The sequence below is a fragment of the Schistocerca cancellata genome, chromosome 7 (genome assembly GCF_023864275.1).
Source record: "Schistocerca cancellata isolate TAMUIC-IGC-003103 chromosome 7, iqSchCanc2.1, whole genome shotgun sequence".
NCBI classification, from domain to species: domain Eukaryota; kingdom Metazoa; phylum Arthropoda; class Insecta; order Orthoptera; family Acrididae; genus Schistocerca; species Schistocerca cancellata.
Window position 1 is genome coordinate 343,036,383 of NC_064632.1, and position 16,722 is coordinate 343,053,104.

General features: G+C 40.0%; 1 protein-coding gene across 1 annotated transcript in view; it reads right to left on the reverse strand.

The window, feature by feature from the left end:
• The window catches only part of LOC126092760 (protein bark beetle), a 380,473-nt gene that overhangs the window by 151,423 nt on the left and 212,328 nt on the right, over window positions 1-16,722 (reverse strand). The window contains exons 10-13 of the mRNA XM_049908487.1: window positions 16,067-16,232; window positions 15,401-15,708; window positions 7,742-8,204; window positions 614-777 (exon numbers count right to left, since the gene is read on the reverse strand). Coding sequence (XP_049764444.1) covers window positions 614-777; window positions 7,742-8,204; window positions 15,401-15,708; window positions 16,067-16,232 — 1,101 coding nt within the window. The remainder of the gene's footprint in view (window positions 1-613; window positions 778-7,741; window positions 8,205-15,400; window positions 15,709-16,066; window positions 16,233-16,722) is intronic.

The following is a 16,722-nucleotide window of genomic DNA, read 5'->3' on the forward strand; positions in this document are numbered from 1 at the left end:
CATCTCAAAATAAAAAATGATCCTCTGACCTCCACCGGACATACTAGTGGTAAGAATTTGACTGCTTGATAGATACATAAAAAAGACAGAAAACACTGCTACAGCTTTCGGGTGAGTACTTCTTCAGTGAAGAAGAACTTCTCCGAAAGGTTAAAACCATTTTCCATCCTCAACATCTCAACTCTACAATGAGTTTTACTTGCACTCCTTTCATTATTTGTATTCAACAAAGGCCTTCCATTACCACATGTTTATAAAGCAGCATTCAGAATGAAATGTCCAAAATATGTACTAAGTGGAAAGAGTAATCAAGAAAATATTGTGTTTTTCTAAGGGAGGAATCCTCAAATAAATTTCATGAATTTGCAACTTCCTCAGTCTGTTATGTGGTGGTTGCAAGTTTCTTAAAGTAATTAATTGGGAAAATACATACTTATATGACAGCCAGAGTTTTCTGCTCGAGTTTTCAGTTATTTATGTAGCACCAACTTAATTCCTTTCTCAGCACATGATCAACACTGAATCTTCAGCAACAAGGAAACCTTTTACAAGAGGTGTAGTGGAACTCTTTAATACAATATTAATAATTGCAAGTTCTGTGTACTTTACATACCTCATTAATATGTTTTCACCAGTCCCAGCCTGAGGTAACTCTGCAGGCGCCATGAGCCAACCGTCAGGATCCGGTGCCAGCCCCAACTGGCGGCATACTATTACTGAATTACGTTGAGTCCACCCGTAACTGCACACAGTGCCCCATGTCCCATTTACACGTATCTGCAGAAAATTATAATAATTTTTAACCCATGTACAACTGCTCAAAAATTTTAACAGTAGAAGCTTTTAAAATGGACTTATATGAAATTCTCCACCAAGTAAATGTACAATCACTCTCAATACTGCACAGCACGTATCATAAACTTGTATAATTGAATTACAATAATATCTGAGAGGAGAGAACAAAATTTATCTTACAAATGAACTAATGGCTTCAGCAGAGAGGCACTAGAAGTGAAGTGCTTATTGCTGAGATGGAAACTTTCACACATTTACAGAGTAGAGAGGAATTGTTGCTGACACACTCTTTGGATGCCTCAGAATAATTGTGTGATTGGCTGTGAGGAGAGAGTAGGAAAGAAAAAGGGAAAGGTGGAGGAAAGCTGAACAGAATGTAACAGGACTTGTGGACCAGAATACAAGGCCACTTGCCAGAGACACCTGAAGGCAGGGGTTGAGACGTTAGTTATTTACAAGTGCCATGGTTCATAATTGCGACCTCTCACTATGATGTGGAGTCTGTTTTATAGTTATAGTAGTACACTCTCCCAGTGACAAATATTGCAACATGCTGACCATTAACATGATTCCTTCGGTAACTGTGACATTGATTTAAAGGCAACCGTGTATACCATAAAGATATATGGCCAGACAGAAAAGAGAGAGATCAAGGAGGAAAAAAATTAGGTGAGAAGGAAGAACAAAAGAGAGTGGAAGAGATAAGTGGAGGAGCTAGGCCAGGCAGGAAAGTGCAAAAGGAGCAGGAGCACAGGCAAGAGGCCAGACGCTAATGATGTTTGTATCAAAAAATATAACAGCTACAGTTGCCAGAGAACTTGATGCATAAGGTCAAATCTTAAAGAAGGTGTAAACATAAATCACACTGTAATGGGCAGAGTAGCCTGTAATCAGATGATCCCTATTATCCTTGGTGATGGTATGGTGTTGATTATACATGCAAGTGAACAACTTGTTCATTGTGCTGTTTGAGGCTTTCTCGATGTGACAACTGCTTGGAAGACTCTCAGCATTGTGTCGTTTGGTGTAATGAAAACGGCATTGTGTTGTTTGGTGTAATGAAAACTGCAGAATATTCCAATGAGGTCAGACTTTCTCATGCTGCACATGTGATATCCACAATGCATCACTAAGAAAGGGAGGTCTGGATGTCATCATTCCCTGTGATGTTATTATAGTCACAGCTCTTGGCACCTGTGTTTTTCTAACAAACCACTGTATACATGGCCCAGTCACATTAATATGACCATCACCTATGTTCGATGTCAACATGCAGTAATCACTCACAGTCAGCAGGCGGTAGCACTAGCAGTGGAGGGAACATAAAACATGACCGGGGGAACATGGAAAAGAGTGCAGTAGTTGTAGTAATGCAAAAGTAGAGTGATTTATCTGACGTCGAAAAGGGCATGAGCATTGGCTTTCGAGCCAAGGATGGAAGCACTTATGAAATGGCTGAGTCTGTAAACTGTTTACCTGCCATTGTGGTTAAAGTATAGTGTGCATAGCAAAATGGCACTATCCACAACTGGCACTGAGGCAACTGCAGGTCATCATGGGTCATAGATGACAGGAGTGAACAATGACTCCAGAGATGTGGACGGGCAAACAGATGTGCAACTGTTGAGCAGCTGACCACCCAGATGAGCAAAGGGGCTACCAACAGTGCCTGCTCAACAACCATTCGGCCAACCTCACTGCGTATAGGCCTCCACAGCACCACCCATGTGAATCATATTTTACAGTTCATCAGAGTTTATGGCTTGAAACATCTGAAAGCAAACACCCTGCAACCAGGTGGTAGCATTTTGGTCTGGGAATCTTTTCATAACATTCCATGGGTGATCTCATCATTCTGGAAAGCACAATGGATCAGCACAATTATGTATCTACCCCTGGGGATCAGTCCACCCCTACATGCAGTTTGTATCTCCTCGGCAACATATGATTCTAGTGCTTCAAAAAGAAATCCAGGAATAATGTGCATTTCTCCAGCAACAAACAACCTTCCCACTTCACAAATAAACATTTTTTTTTTTTACAAATGTAGCACAGATACTGACTAAAATATTGACAGCAAATACTTTTCTAGACAACCAAAAATAAACTGCCACCTAAGGACAGCAACAATTCAGATAAAAACCATAGGGTAATAAAAACAATGTGCTGTTTTTGGCAGACAGTCCCGGCAGGAAATTAACTAGTACATTAAATGACATAAATAATGACAATGCAGCTATTGGAATCATGAAACTGGAGCAAAAACAACTGTTGTCCTAGAAGACATCAGCCAAAATAAAATAATGTTTGCAAGAAACTGACCACATTGTGGCTAGAACAGTGTGGCATGTGATGAAGCAGATACTTTTGTTACATTCTTCGACACAACCAATCTAAAAGTACAACTGGTGTTACAATGTCCCACAAACAAAATTTTGTTAGGTTCACGCGTTAAAAGATAAATACAAAAAACAAACATCCAGATCACACAGCTATGTTCAGAGTTTGATAAATGTTATGTTATAGACATTGGTGATATTGATACATATGGTTTTCTATAGTTTTAATATTCGACACACATGGTTTGAGTTACGCCAAAATAAAATTCCATACCTTATTACTGACTCGAAGTAGCTGTGATGTACTACTTTTCTCATGTCCATATTGGTAGTATTGTGCAATTTGATACGTAATAGCCATGGGTATTTCTTTTCTCATCTTTCTAAATAAACACACACCCATTTAACTCACGTAGGAAGTGAGTTAGACATTATTACTTCAATGTTAATGATATTCATACAACGAACAACTTGTGTCAAGGCTGACTGTTAAAATAGACATTTGTTGTTTACATATAATAGCCGCTGGTCCAGAGCTGGTTTGTTTAAATAAAGCATCATTTATTGTTGTCAGAAGTTTTTAAACTTCGAAATACAGTGGAACCTTATTAATAAGCACCTCCCATACCATGCAATTTGCATAATGAGTAAAACAAATGGTAAAAAAAAAAAAAAAAAGACTCGCTTAACGAGCGATGTTTCGCATAACAAGTGATGATGATTTAGTGAGACGTCACCAGCCATTCACACACAACAATATGAACATCTTTCATTGTCGACAGTGGCATATGAACAATGTCTTTAGCACGTACTGCAGTCTGAGTTCTTTCTGCTACCATGTTGGTGCAGTTTGTGATCACACATTTTTCTAAACTTGTGTTCACGATGTGTGTGTTTTTTTTCTTTTTTTTTTTGTGCATATTTTAATAACCCTCATAGAAATTCCTCTGAAGATTAAACTGCAAGAAGACAACCGTAAAAGAAAGAAAATTATCTTAGAAATGAAACATAAAATCAATGAAAAACACAAATGTCGTGTGAGCACTGCTGATTTAGCATGCACATACAATCTGTCTACATCAACTATTTGCTCTATACTCAAGAACAGGCAAAAGATTAAGGAGATAGATGCTTCAAAAGAGTGACATGAGTATCTGAACATTGGTATCATATTCTCAATGATGTCAAAAAGTTGCTCTTTATATGGATAAATGAAAAGCAATTGCAAGGCGACACTATTAGCGAGAACACCATTTGTGAGAAGGAAAGAACAATTTTCACTGACCTCGTTAAGAAGATGCCAGAATATTCTGTGCTCATAGAAGTGTTTAAGGGAAGCTGTGAGTGGTTCAAGAAGTTTAAGCTAAGAACCAGCATCCACAGTGTTGTGACGCACACGAAAGCAGCCACCTCTGACTCAAAGGCAGCAGAGAACTTCATGAACAACTTCAAGATGCTCACTGATTCTGAGGATTATCTGCCGCATCAGGTTTTTAATTGTGATGAGATGGGTCTATTCCGGAAAAAGACCTTAGGAGAATACACTGCCTGGTCACCATCTTGTGTGCCAATGCAAGCGATGAACTGTTGACTGTTCAACATTCAGAAATTTCATGAGCCTTCAAGTGTTGAGTCCATAAGAGCAGGTTAAATGTGATGTGGAGGTCCAACAATAAGGATTGGGAGAAACGTGATCTTTTTTCTGATCAGATAAATGAAGTTTTTGGTCCTTCGGTAAAAAAATATTTGCTTCAGATAAATCTACCACTCCATATGTCTTGCTTATTATCGACAATGCTCCTGCCCATTCTCCAGGCCTGCATCACCACCACCTTGATGAATTTCAGTTCATCAAGATCCAATTTCTGCCTCCGAACACGACTCCATTGCTTCTGCCTGTGGATCAGCAGATTATTTCTAACTTTAAGAATCTCTACACTAAAGCACTCTTAGAGCTTTGCTTTGAGTTGACTGAAGCTACCAGTCTCACTCTCATAGAGTTTTGGAAATATCACTTCAACAAGGTGCCTGTTTCAAGATGTCCAAAAAGGCATGGGAAGGGGCTAACAAGAGAACTCTGACTTCTGCTTGGAAGAAGCTTTGCCCGGAGTGCATTGTTGAATGTGACTCTTAAGGTATCTGAGTCAGTACCTGTGGAACCTTAGTCAACAAGATTATGTCTTTGGCCAAGAGCATGGGACTAGATGTGGATAACAATGATATCGATGAGCTTGTGGGAAGATCACAGCCAAGAAATGACCACCAAAGAGCTTATGGAGTTGCAGTGTGTTTCACAGCACGAAATTGTCGAGAGGAATTCTTCAGAGGGGCAACAGGAGGTGGTAACAGCAAAGCAGCAATCTTCTGGCACAATAAGAGAAATACTGAAAGCATGGGAATCGGTTGCATTGTATAGTGAAAATCATCAGCCCAATAGAGCAATGGCTATGTGCGCTACAAATTTATTTGAGGATTATGCTGTGTCACATTTTCACCAAATGTTGAAGCGTTGGCAGAAACAAACAACTATAGATAGCTTCCTAGTAAAAAAGAATTAGTTATGTATCGTGAATAATGAAGTACATAATACTCCATGTATAATTTTCTTTCAATAAATGGCATGGAACACATTATCGTATTTTACATTATTTTATACGGAATAAATTGTTTCATTTAACGGGTGTTTCACACTGCAAGGAAGATTCTGGAACAAATTATGCTCACTATTTGAGGTTCCACTGTATCGTTCAGTAATACATTGAATGTACTGTGTAAGTTACTTTGATAAGTGACTTACGCTTACACAAATTCGAACTTAACTGCACTGTCTAACAATAAATAAGTAATGTGGTGTACCATACTGTGATTCCAATAAACATATTACAAGAGAAGTTCATTATCTTCATTTTATTGATCAGTATATATATGTGTATTATTGGTGTAATTTCAACAAATGAGTTACAAGAATAAGATAAATTACTGGAAATACAGTAAATATGGAATTTTTGCATTCCATATGAGGTCCATATGGGTTAATTTTTTAATCCTCAAATACAGGAAATCCCTTACAATATGGGACTGTTGGCAACCCTAGTGAAGACAGACAAATCAGGTAACCAATGGGAGTCAAAATGAAAACACATGCCTTAATGTGTAGGTGCTTACAGTTAAGTACATTAACTACTGTTGTTTATGAAACTAGGATCACTTCAAGCAAAATGTAAATTCTATCCTGATGTTACAATGATGTTTTACAAAACATGAACAAATGAATGATAAAGTGATGTACTGGAGAAAAAAATACCTAGAACAAAGCATCAGTACATCTTCTACATATAAGGTGCAGTCAAATGAAATCTGAACACCCACCACAACAGGATCATGGAACATCTTCATTCAAGAGTAATCACCACACCCATTACAACATTTGTCCTGCTGGGAGATGAGACAGTTAATTCCTGTTCTGCAGAACACAGTCATCTGCTGATGGATCCACAACCACACCCATTCTTGCCCTTCCTCATCTGACTGAAACTGGCGTCCAGAATGGTCCGAGATGCCAGAGATGATGGTCATGTGTGCATGAGGTGTGCTTGCTTGTGTGAATTTTGTGACAAAGGCTATGGCCAAAAGTTAATTTGTAAGTGTATTTTAATTGTGCCTGTCTGAAAATTAGCGTGTCATCTTCACAGTAAGTAGCAATCTATCTTTTCCTTACACTGTTGATATTCACCCTGGAATTTCCATTGTTTCATATATTTCTTCAGTTTGCCAAAGATGTGAAAATCTGGGTGGTATGGAGGATGTTGCAGTGTTTCCCAACAAAATCACTGAAGTGGAGCCTTCGTCCGATTTGGAATGTGTGTGTGTGTGTGTGTGTGTGTGTGTGTGTGTGCAGAGGGGGTATGGCTGTATCGTGCAACAGGATGATTCTGTCTGACAGCATTCTTGGATGTCAGTTTCAGTCAAACAAGGGAGTGCAAGATTGGGAGTGGTTGTGGATCCATCAGCAGCCAACGACATTCTATGAAAAAAGGCATTGACCATTTCATCCCCCAATGGGGTAAATCTCTTCAGCGCATGTGGTGATTACTTCTCATCTTGTATCCAATCCAACTGCTTTGCTGAGTTTTGGCATTAACAACTGAAATTATCACTGTATATGAAGGACAGCTATAAAATTTTGATTGTCCCTATGAAAAAAGAAGTTATCTCATTATTTTTGCATGTACATGAGTGCACTCCCGAAACACACTGAAATCACCTCACCACAGTACTATAGCATGCCACTACAGAGTGAAAACAAAATGTCGTGACCCATCTCCACTTTATCAGTGGGCTGTAGCATTTCATTTTGGCTTATTTTGCGGCATGCTACTGAACATTTGTGTGGGTATTTCATTGTGTTCCAGCACTGCTGACATGTCTTTGCAAACAAACAAAAACTTGATTGCACAGCTATTTTTTTAATAAGTACCCCTCAGGTAGTTACTCTGCCTAAGATGGTTACTTTTTACAGTTCTCAGTAATTCCCTAATTATTTTTTAATATTACCCACTTCCAAAGCTAGTATGTGAAGTAATCAAGAGCATTAAAGTTGAACTCACCTGAAGCCTCCCTTCTGTTTCAGTCGTACCACCGAGGAGTCGAACTGGACGTTCATCTACTTCAGCTGTGATGGTGCCAAGTGTGTTTCCTGCATCCGTGTCTGTCTCAGGTCCAGTTACAGGGTCTGCCACTTCCAGTAATCCTAGTCTGATATCACCTGGGCGTGTCCCACGAGCCTCCAGCTGTCCAGCCACCATCACACCCAGTGCTGGCGGGAATCGTAGGACGGCTCCACGTCGCAATTCTAAAAGCCCGCCAGGACGTACTGTGATATCAGCACGTACTTCATATTCCCCAGCTCCTAGGACCTCACGACCATCCACTTCTCCCCCAATAATGCCCGCTGAACGTATAAAAGGTGCAATGTACGTGTGATGCCTGACATATGCAGTTGCTGCAGGGTTGCTTGGATGCAAAAGATACGGGAGGTAGCGAAGCCGTGAGAGATTGTAGCGGTCCTTCCTGAAACAATTTGATATTAAATATAACTCAGTGGTATGTTTGCCACATAATGGCAACTACAATAAAACTAAATGCACATGCATATACAAAGTAAAAAACTAAGTCATCTGAGGGCGAATGAGCCTTTCCATTGAGAAAATAGATATGTCTAGATGTGAGGCATCACAGGCCAGAAGCAGTTGCTCTGATGCTTGCACTCCACATATAGTCATGGCAATCAGCAAAGTGAACTTGGAATTTGTATGTAGTAAACACAGTAATATCAAACAATGGAGGTTTGAAAAAGCATACTGTATGACGGTATTTAATCACTGAAAATGAGTCAGTTATTGCTATATTTCTGCAAATTACAGCAAGTATTTGATGTCAATGACAACAATAAAACAATTATCAATGGAATAGAAGTTTTGGACAAGTTATGTGCACAAATTTCTGGAAAAATCAATTTGGTGTGGTCATCAGAAAGTAAACGCATTTCTTTCTCATGTCCATCACTGACCTCACATTGCATTGTCAACATTATGAATCTGAGACATTACATCAAAACAAACAATAGTTAATGGAGGTACAAGCATATAGAATAGGTTCACAGATATGTGAGTGACTTGAAGGCTTTGTAAGTCATAGAACCCGGTATGCTGTTCTTGATAGCAAGTATTCATCAGAGACATGAGTGCCCCAGGGAAGTGTGGTAGGACCAGTGTTGCTCTCTATATGCATAAATGATTTGGCAGACAGGGTGAACACCAATCTGCTGTCATTTGCTGATGATGCTATGGTGTACAGCAAGTTGGTGAAGTTGAGGGACTGCAGGAGAATACAGGATGACATAGACAAAACTTTTAGTTAGTGTGATGAATGGTGGCTATCTCTTAATGTAGAAAAATGTAAGTTACTGTGGATGATTAGGAAAACCAAACCACAAATGTTTGAAAACAGCATTAGTAGTGTCCTGCTTGACACATTCACTTCATTTAAATATCTGCATGTAACATTGCAAAGCGATATGAAATGGAAATAGCTTGTGAGGACTGTGGTAGGGTAGGCAAATGGTCAACTTTGGTTTATTTGGAGAATTTTAAGTGTGGTTCATCTGTAAAGGAAACCACATATAGGATACTTGTGTGACCTATTCTTGAGTGCTGCTAGAGTGTTATGTATCTGTACCACATCAGATTAAAGGAAGACATCGACACAGTTCAGAGACAGGCTTCCAGATTTGTTACACCCAAATGTTCAGGAGATGCTTCGGGAAGTTAATGGGGATCCCTGGAGGGAAAGAGACATTCTTTTTGAGGAACACTATTAAGAAAATTCAGAGAAATGGCATTTGAAGCTGACTGCACAATGATTCTACTGCTGCCAACATAAAATTACACATATAGGCCATGAAGATACAATACGAAAAATTAGGGCACATATGGAGGCATACAGACAGTCATTTTCCCCATACAGACAGTCATTTTTTCCCCTCACTCTGTTTGCAAGTGGAACTGGAAAAGAAATGACTACTGTGTACACGGCAAGAGAGGAGCCCTGACAGTTGACGCAGCCTTGGCACACGTGCTTAGCGCATCCACAACAGCCAGTCAGATTGTGAGCTTTTGTTTACATTACTGTGGCAACACCCCAGTTTTGCCGTAGTACTGGGCGACCGCTGCTGGCCCACTGCTTGTCCATGTCGAATACCGGCAACTGAGCTGCCAGCTGTCAGAGCTCTTCTCTCGGCATACGGAGTATAGTATGGGGTACCCTTGGCAATGTATCCTATGGTGGCTTGCGGAGTATAAATGTAGATGCAGATGTAGACTGTGTAATACTCTGATGTCCTCCCCTCCCTAAAGAGGAAGATAAGGTTGAGTGGTACTGGCATTTTATTTTAACTTCTACAACTATATCTAGATCTACATCTATAATATGAAAACTACCAAGAAGTGGACGGCAGAAGGTGTGTCCCATTGTAGCAGACATTATGGTTTCATCCCATTCCATTCACGCATGGAGAGTGGGAAGAATGTTCGAATGCCACTGTATGTGCAGTAGGTTGGGACTTAAATAGTGGCAACACTGCTGTGGAGACACTATGCAATGGAATCTACTATTGTCGCTGATAGCACACATTGTTGACATACCCAACTTACCTCCGAGCAAATGGACTTGCCTGTCCCATGCCACCGGCGTGCGCACAATCAAGGGAAACACAGTCACTTGTGAGCAAGCGATCTAACATAATGGTGTCACTATGTTTTCAAAACAGGAACAACGGAGTTGGATCAAGATTGAATATACCAGTATTACTGTTTGTTTTTGGAGCATCACCTGCGACCAGCTTTGCCAAAGAAGCGGCGACATTTTCTGCACAACCCACCCGTCATTTTGCATGACAATGCATAGACGCATACAGCGCATGCTGTGGCTGCTCTGTTCGGTCAATGGGACTGGGAAGTACTGCCCCATCCACCACTCTCCTCAGACTTAAGTTCTTGTGACTTTGATTTGATTCCAAAGATGAAGGAACAACTCGTGGCATTCGCTTCAGTACTGTTCCAGAGATTAGACAGGAAGTAGATTGCTCCATTCACCCCATCAACAGAACAGGCTCTGCTAATGGTATAGTATGCTTTCCACATCACTGGCAATGGGTTCTACACAATGCTGGTGACTACTTTGAAGGACAGTAACAGGTGTAAACATGTAACTCTTTTTTATCGGTTTTGAATAAATAGTTGCCATTATTTAAGTTCCAACCCTCATATATCCCCTGAGGCATTATTTACGGCTGATTCTTGAAACTTTGCTAATAGACTTTCTTGGGCTAGTTACGTTTATCTTCAAGTCTGCCAGTTCAGTTTCTTCAGTGTCTCTGTGACTCTTTCTCATGGATCAGACAAACCTGTGACCATTCGCACCGACCTTCTCTGTATATGTTCAGTATCCTCTGTTAGTGCTACTTCGTACAGGTCCCACACACTTGAGCAACATTCTACAACCGGTTGCAGGAGTGATATGTAAACAATCTCCTTTGTAGACTGATTGCACTTCCCCAATATTCTACCAATAAACTGAAGTCTACCACATGATTTACCCACAACTGAGCCTATGTGATCATTCCATTTCATATCCCTACAAAGCGTTACAACCAGATATTTCTATGAGTTGGCCAATTCCAATAGTTAATTATAGTCAAAGGATACTATGTTTTTTCATTTGGTGAAGTGCACAATTTTACAGTTCTGAACATTTAAAGCAGGTTGCCAATCTTTGCCCCAATTTGAAACCTTATCAAGTTCTGATTGAATATTTATTCAGCTTCTTTCAGACAATACTTTATTATACCGGGTGATCAAAAAGTCAGTACAAATTTGAAAACTGAATAAATCACGGAATAATGTAGATAGAGAGGTACACATTGACACACATGCTTGGAATGATATGGGGTTTTATTAAAACCAAAAAAAGACAAAAGTTCAAAAAATGTCCGACAGATGGCGCTTCATCTGATCAGAATAGCAATAATTAGCATAATAAAGTAAGACAAAGCAAAGATGATGTTCTTTACAGGTAAAGCTCAATATGTCCACCATCATTCCTCAACAATAGCTGTAGTCGAGGAATAATGTTGTGAACAGCACTGTAAAGCATGTCCAGAGTTATGGTGAGGCACTGGCGTCGGATGTTGTCTTTCAGCATCCCTAGAGATGTTGGTCAATCACAATACACTTGCGACTTCAGGTAACCTCAAAGCCAATAATCGCACGGACTGAAGTCTGGGGACCTGGGAGGCCATGCATGACGAAAGTGGCTGAGCACACGATCATCACCAAACGACGCGCACAAGAGATATTTCACGTGTCTAGCAATATGGGTTGGAGCACTATCCTGCATAAACATAGTACGTTCCAGCAGGTGTTTATCAGTCAGGGTGGGGATGATGCGATTCTGTAACATATCGGCGTACCTCTCACCCGTCACGATAGCAGTTACAAAACCAGAATCACGCATTTTCTTAAAGAAAAAAGGCCTGATAACAGTAGATGTGGTAAATCCAACCCCTTACCGCGACTTTCTCGTTGTGCAATGGAGTTTCCACAACAGTTCTAGGATTTTCGGTAGCCCAAATTCTGCAGTTGTGGGCATTAACAGACCCTCAGAGCATGAAATGAGCTTCATCGGTCCACAACACGTTACTCAACCAATCATCATCTTCTGTCATCTTTTGAAACGCCCACACTGCAAATGCCCTCCGCTTCCCTAAATCGCCAGGTAACGGTTCATGATGCCGATGGATTATGTATGGATAGCATCGGAGGGTAAGCCTAAGTGCCAACCAAACAGTAGTGTGTGGAATGCCGGTGCGACGTGCGACTGCACGAGCGCTGACTTCTCCGTGCATAGACAAACCCGCTACAGTCTCCATTTCTTCCTGAACTGTCTCAGCAGCATTACGCCTTGTGCTCGGTCGGCTACTACAGGGTCTATAGTCTAAACAACCCGTGGCTTCAAACTTCAAAATCAGTCTCACCACAGCTGCATTTGTCAACGGACCTTTACCCGTTTGAATCCCCTTCCTATGGCGATAGGATTGTAACGCTGAACTAGCACATTCCCCATTCTGATAATACAGCTTCACTAAAAGCACCTTTTCAGGTATCGTCAACATGCTGTGACTGCTGGTGCATCTGATTCTCTCTCTCATTACAGCTCCTTTTATACATGATTTCCATGTGCAGTCACTGACGTTTTGCTGTCTAGCACCATCTGTCGGACATTTTGTGAACTTTGTTTCTTTTCTTTCTTCTTCTTCTTCTTCTTCTCCCCCCCCCCCCCCCCCCCCCCAATAAAACCCAATGTCATTCCAAGCATGTGTGTCAATTTTTACCGCTCTATCTACATTATTCCGTGGTTTATTAATTTTTCAAATTTATACTGACTTTCTGATCACCCGGTATATAGTTGGATCATCTGCAAAAAGTATGAATTTATTATTAAAATTGTTTGCAAGAGTCCCAACTCACTTCTCTGGAGCATCTGAAATACTTCTGCACCTGATGATAACTCTCCAAGATAATGTGCTATGTCCTCTCTATCAAAAAGTCCTCAATCCAGTCACAAATTTCACTTGATACCCGATATGATCATACTTCTCATAACACGCATAGGTGTGGTACTGAGTCAAATGCTTTTTGAATATCAAGAAATACAGCATCTACCTGACTACCTTGATTCAAATCTTTCAGAATGTTTTGTGAGAAAAGTGCAAGTTGGGTTTCACATGATTGACATTTTTGGAATCCATGCTGGCTGGTACTGAGGAGGTCATTCTGCTGAAGACACCTCATTAAGTTTGAGCTCAGAATACATTCTAAGACTCAACAACAAATCAATCTCAAGGATATTGGACAGTAGTTTTGTGGACCACTTCTACTGCCCATCTTGTAGATGGGTGTGACCTGTGCTTTTTTTCAAGAACTGGCCACGGTTTTTTGTTCGAGTGATCTACAATAGAATACAGTTGGAAGAGGGGTAACTCAGTTGCAAATTCAGTATAGAATGTGACAGTGATTCCATCAGGCTATGGCGCTCTGTTCACTTTAATGGCTACACACTATTTCTGAATGCCACTGGCAACAATTTCATTCATCTTTTCTGGGGTATGAGGATTAAACTGGGGCACCTCTCCCAGATTTTCCTTTGTAAAGGAACATTTGAAAATGGAGTTAAGCATTTCAGCTTTTGCTTCACTACCCTCAATTTCAGTTCCTGTCTCATTTGTTTGGGACTGGACACTAACTTTGGTGTCATTAACAGCCTTTACATATGACCAGGATTTCTTTGCGTTTTGTGAAATATCATTTGACAATACTCTGCTATGGTAGTCATTGAAGACATCACGCTTTGCTCTCTTGATAGCGAAATGTATTTCAGTCAGCATCTTTCTATCTATAGCTCTATGCTTTGTTTTAAGCCTATTATGCAGTAATCCCTGTTTCTTTACAGCGAGTATATACTGCGGAGGTTCCCTCCCGTTATGAACTGTTCTACTAGGTACATATCTATCCAGTGCATGGTCAAGTATTCTTTTAAACTTGAGCCATAGTTCCTCTACAAGCACCTGGACTGTGCTAAAAGTTTCAAGTTCCTCAGTGAGATATGATAATACTTATATTTTTGTCTAGTTTACTGAACATATATAACTTTCTGCTTGGTTTAGGTGTTCTTTGTATTTAAATCATTGTTGCCACAACCAGGTCGTGCTCCTTATACTAGTTTCGATGTGGACATCTTCAAAGAGGTCTGGTCTATTTGTTGCAATTAGATCCAATATATTTCCATCAAGAGTGGTGTTCCTAACTAACTGTTCTAAGTAGTTTTCAGGCATTTAGTAATGTTTCACAGGATGTTGTATCACGCTCACCACTTCCAGGTTCTCTCTTTGCCAATCAAATGTACAGCTGCAAATCACTGTTCTAGAACTGTAGATATACTTCCATTAAGAGTGGTGTTCGTAACTGTCTGTTCTAGGTAGTTTTCAGACAGGGCATTTAGTAATGTTTCACAGGAAGTTGTAACGCCCTCACCATTTCCAGGTTCTCTCTTTGCCAATCAAATGTACAGCTGCAAATCACACAGTGTGTGTGTGTGTGTGTGTGTGTTTTTATATTCTCATGCCCTCTCCATATGTGTTTATTTATTTACACAAATATTCCGTAGATCCATTCACGCACTTGTGAGGTATTAGAATGTGGAATGAGTAAAACAAAATATTCTTACTGCTTGGAGCATTAGTGTCACTCCAGTTGTAAAACAGTAACAACTTCTGGAGCACAGAGTTGTCAGGACTGCATGTATTAGACAGTGATTGTACATCACTACAGTCAACACAAAGCCTTGGAGAGTACTACAAATATTAAACTTTACTGTCTCTTCTGATCTGATGAAGTAATCATCGGTCCTGCAACCTTGAACGTGTTAATATGCTTTTACCTTTCTTTGTATTGAGAATAATTTCTGCACTGATTGGATTCAATATGTGGGCAAACATTAATACTACAAAGCCAGATGGAGCAGGATATATGGTTGTTCTCAACTGTGAAGAACTATGAACAGACTGTTACAGAGCAGACAGCAATGCAAGAAAATGTGAAAAAGAAACATGATAATGTTACAAGACATAACAGACAGAAAGCACCTCATACCTGTGAAAGAGACGGTAGAATATAACATCTTCACTAGCATTTCCAAGCCAATTATATGTGCAGTTTATAGACCGACTTTGATCAGATAAGTGACTAGCAATCTCAAAAGCTGATTCAGGGTTCTGGAAGATGTTGCGGAATATGTCAATGTTATCAGATGCAACAGTGAGAGCTGCAGCTGCAGATCCACGAGGTGGTTGATCTAGCCCCCATGGCTCCGTGATGTGGTTGTTCCGTAAGAAATTCCATGTGAACAGAAGATGCTGGTTGATGCTGTCCTGGCAGAGCCCCAAATTTGCAACATACATCTACAAACATAACAGAAAATATATATTATCAACTATTATTTTGGGCATCAGCATTTAGCTTCAGATGTCTACTTTAATGATGATAAATTAGTGCATCAAACAAGCAATGCATTTAACAATGAAATGTACTAATGATGGATACCAACAAGCAATCGAGCTGCTTAAAAAACTATAAGAATGAAAGAAACAAGTTTTGGAGGCAGAATGCACAGTTAATCAGTGAGCTTACCATCTTCCTGTGTGTTAGCAAAGAAAGCAGTGGCTACCATTTTGTGTAGTTATGGCCTTGCCTTTACATTCTTACACAAAGATCTTATGTACAAATTACATTCTATGTGAGACAAATTAACATACGTACTCCCCTGTTTTCTTCAAAGTAATTATTTGCCACAAGAAGACGGACTGGCAGAGCGGCAAGACGCTCTTGCACAGCAGTTGACATCCTCAGTGACATTGCACCAAACTCGTGCTGCCGAAAGTTGTTGTACTCTATACGACCATCAATATTGGCTGGTGGATTTATTCTGTTGGAGGAAAAAGGGTAATGAGTTATAAAATATATAAATGCACCTCTGCTTGCTATGGTGAACCCATTCAAAAGATGATGTTTGATGTGAAAACTTTAATTTTCAAAATTATGAAATGTTTAAATGGTCTCCTGCCCACGAGATGTTATACCAGCTAAGTTTATTCCCATTATTATTAATACTAACAGCACATGTCCAGCAAGCTTAACATGTTTAAGGGGAGGGGGGGGAAAAAAAAAAAAAAAAAAAAAAGCGGGATAGCATTGCCATGGCCAAAGCTTGTGTTGCATTTCATAGCACAACTCACTGCCAGTTCAGTGCTGCCTGTGTTGTTAACCTGGCTTGTTCTATTCATCTGCAGTGATTGTTTTCACTAGTGCTGTTTTGTTCTTGTTTCGTTTTTTATGATGGCAAGTTTAAGTTAACAAGGTGCAGCTGTGAAATTTTGTTTTCTACCTGGTAAAAATGCTGATCAAACTGTTTCCAT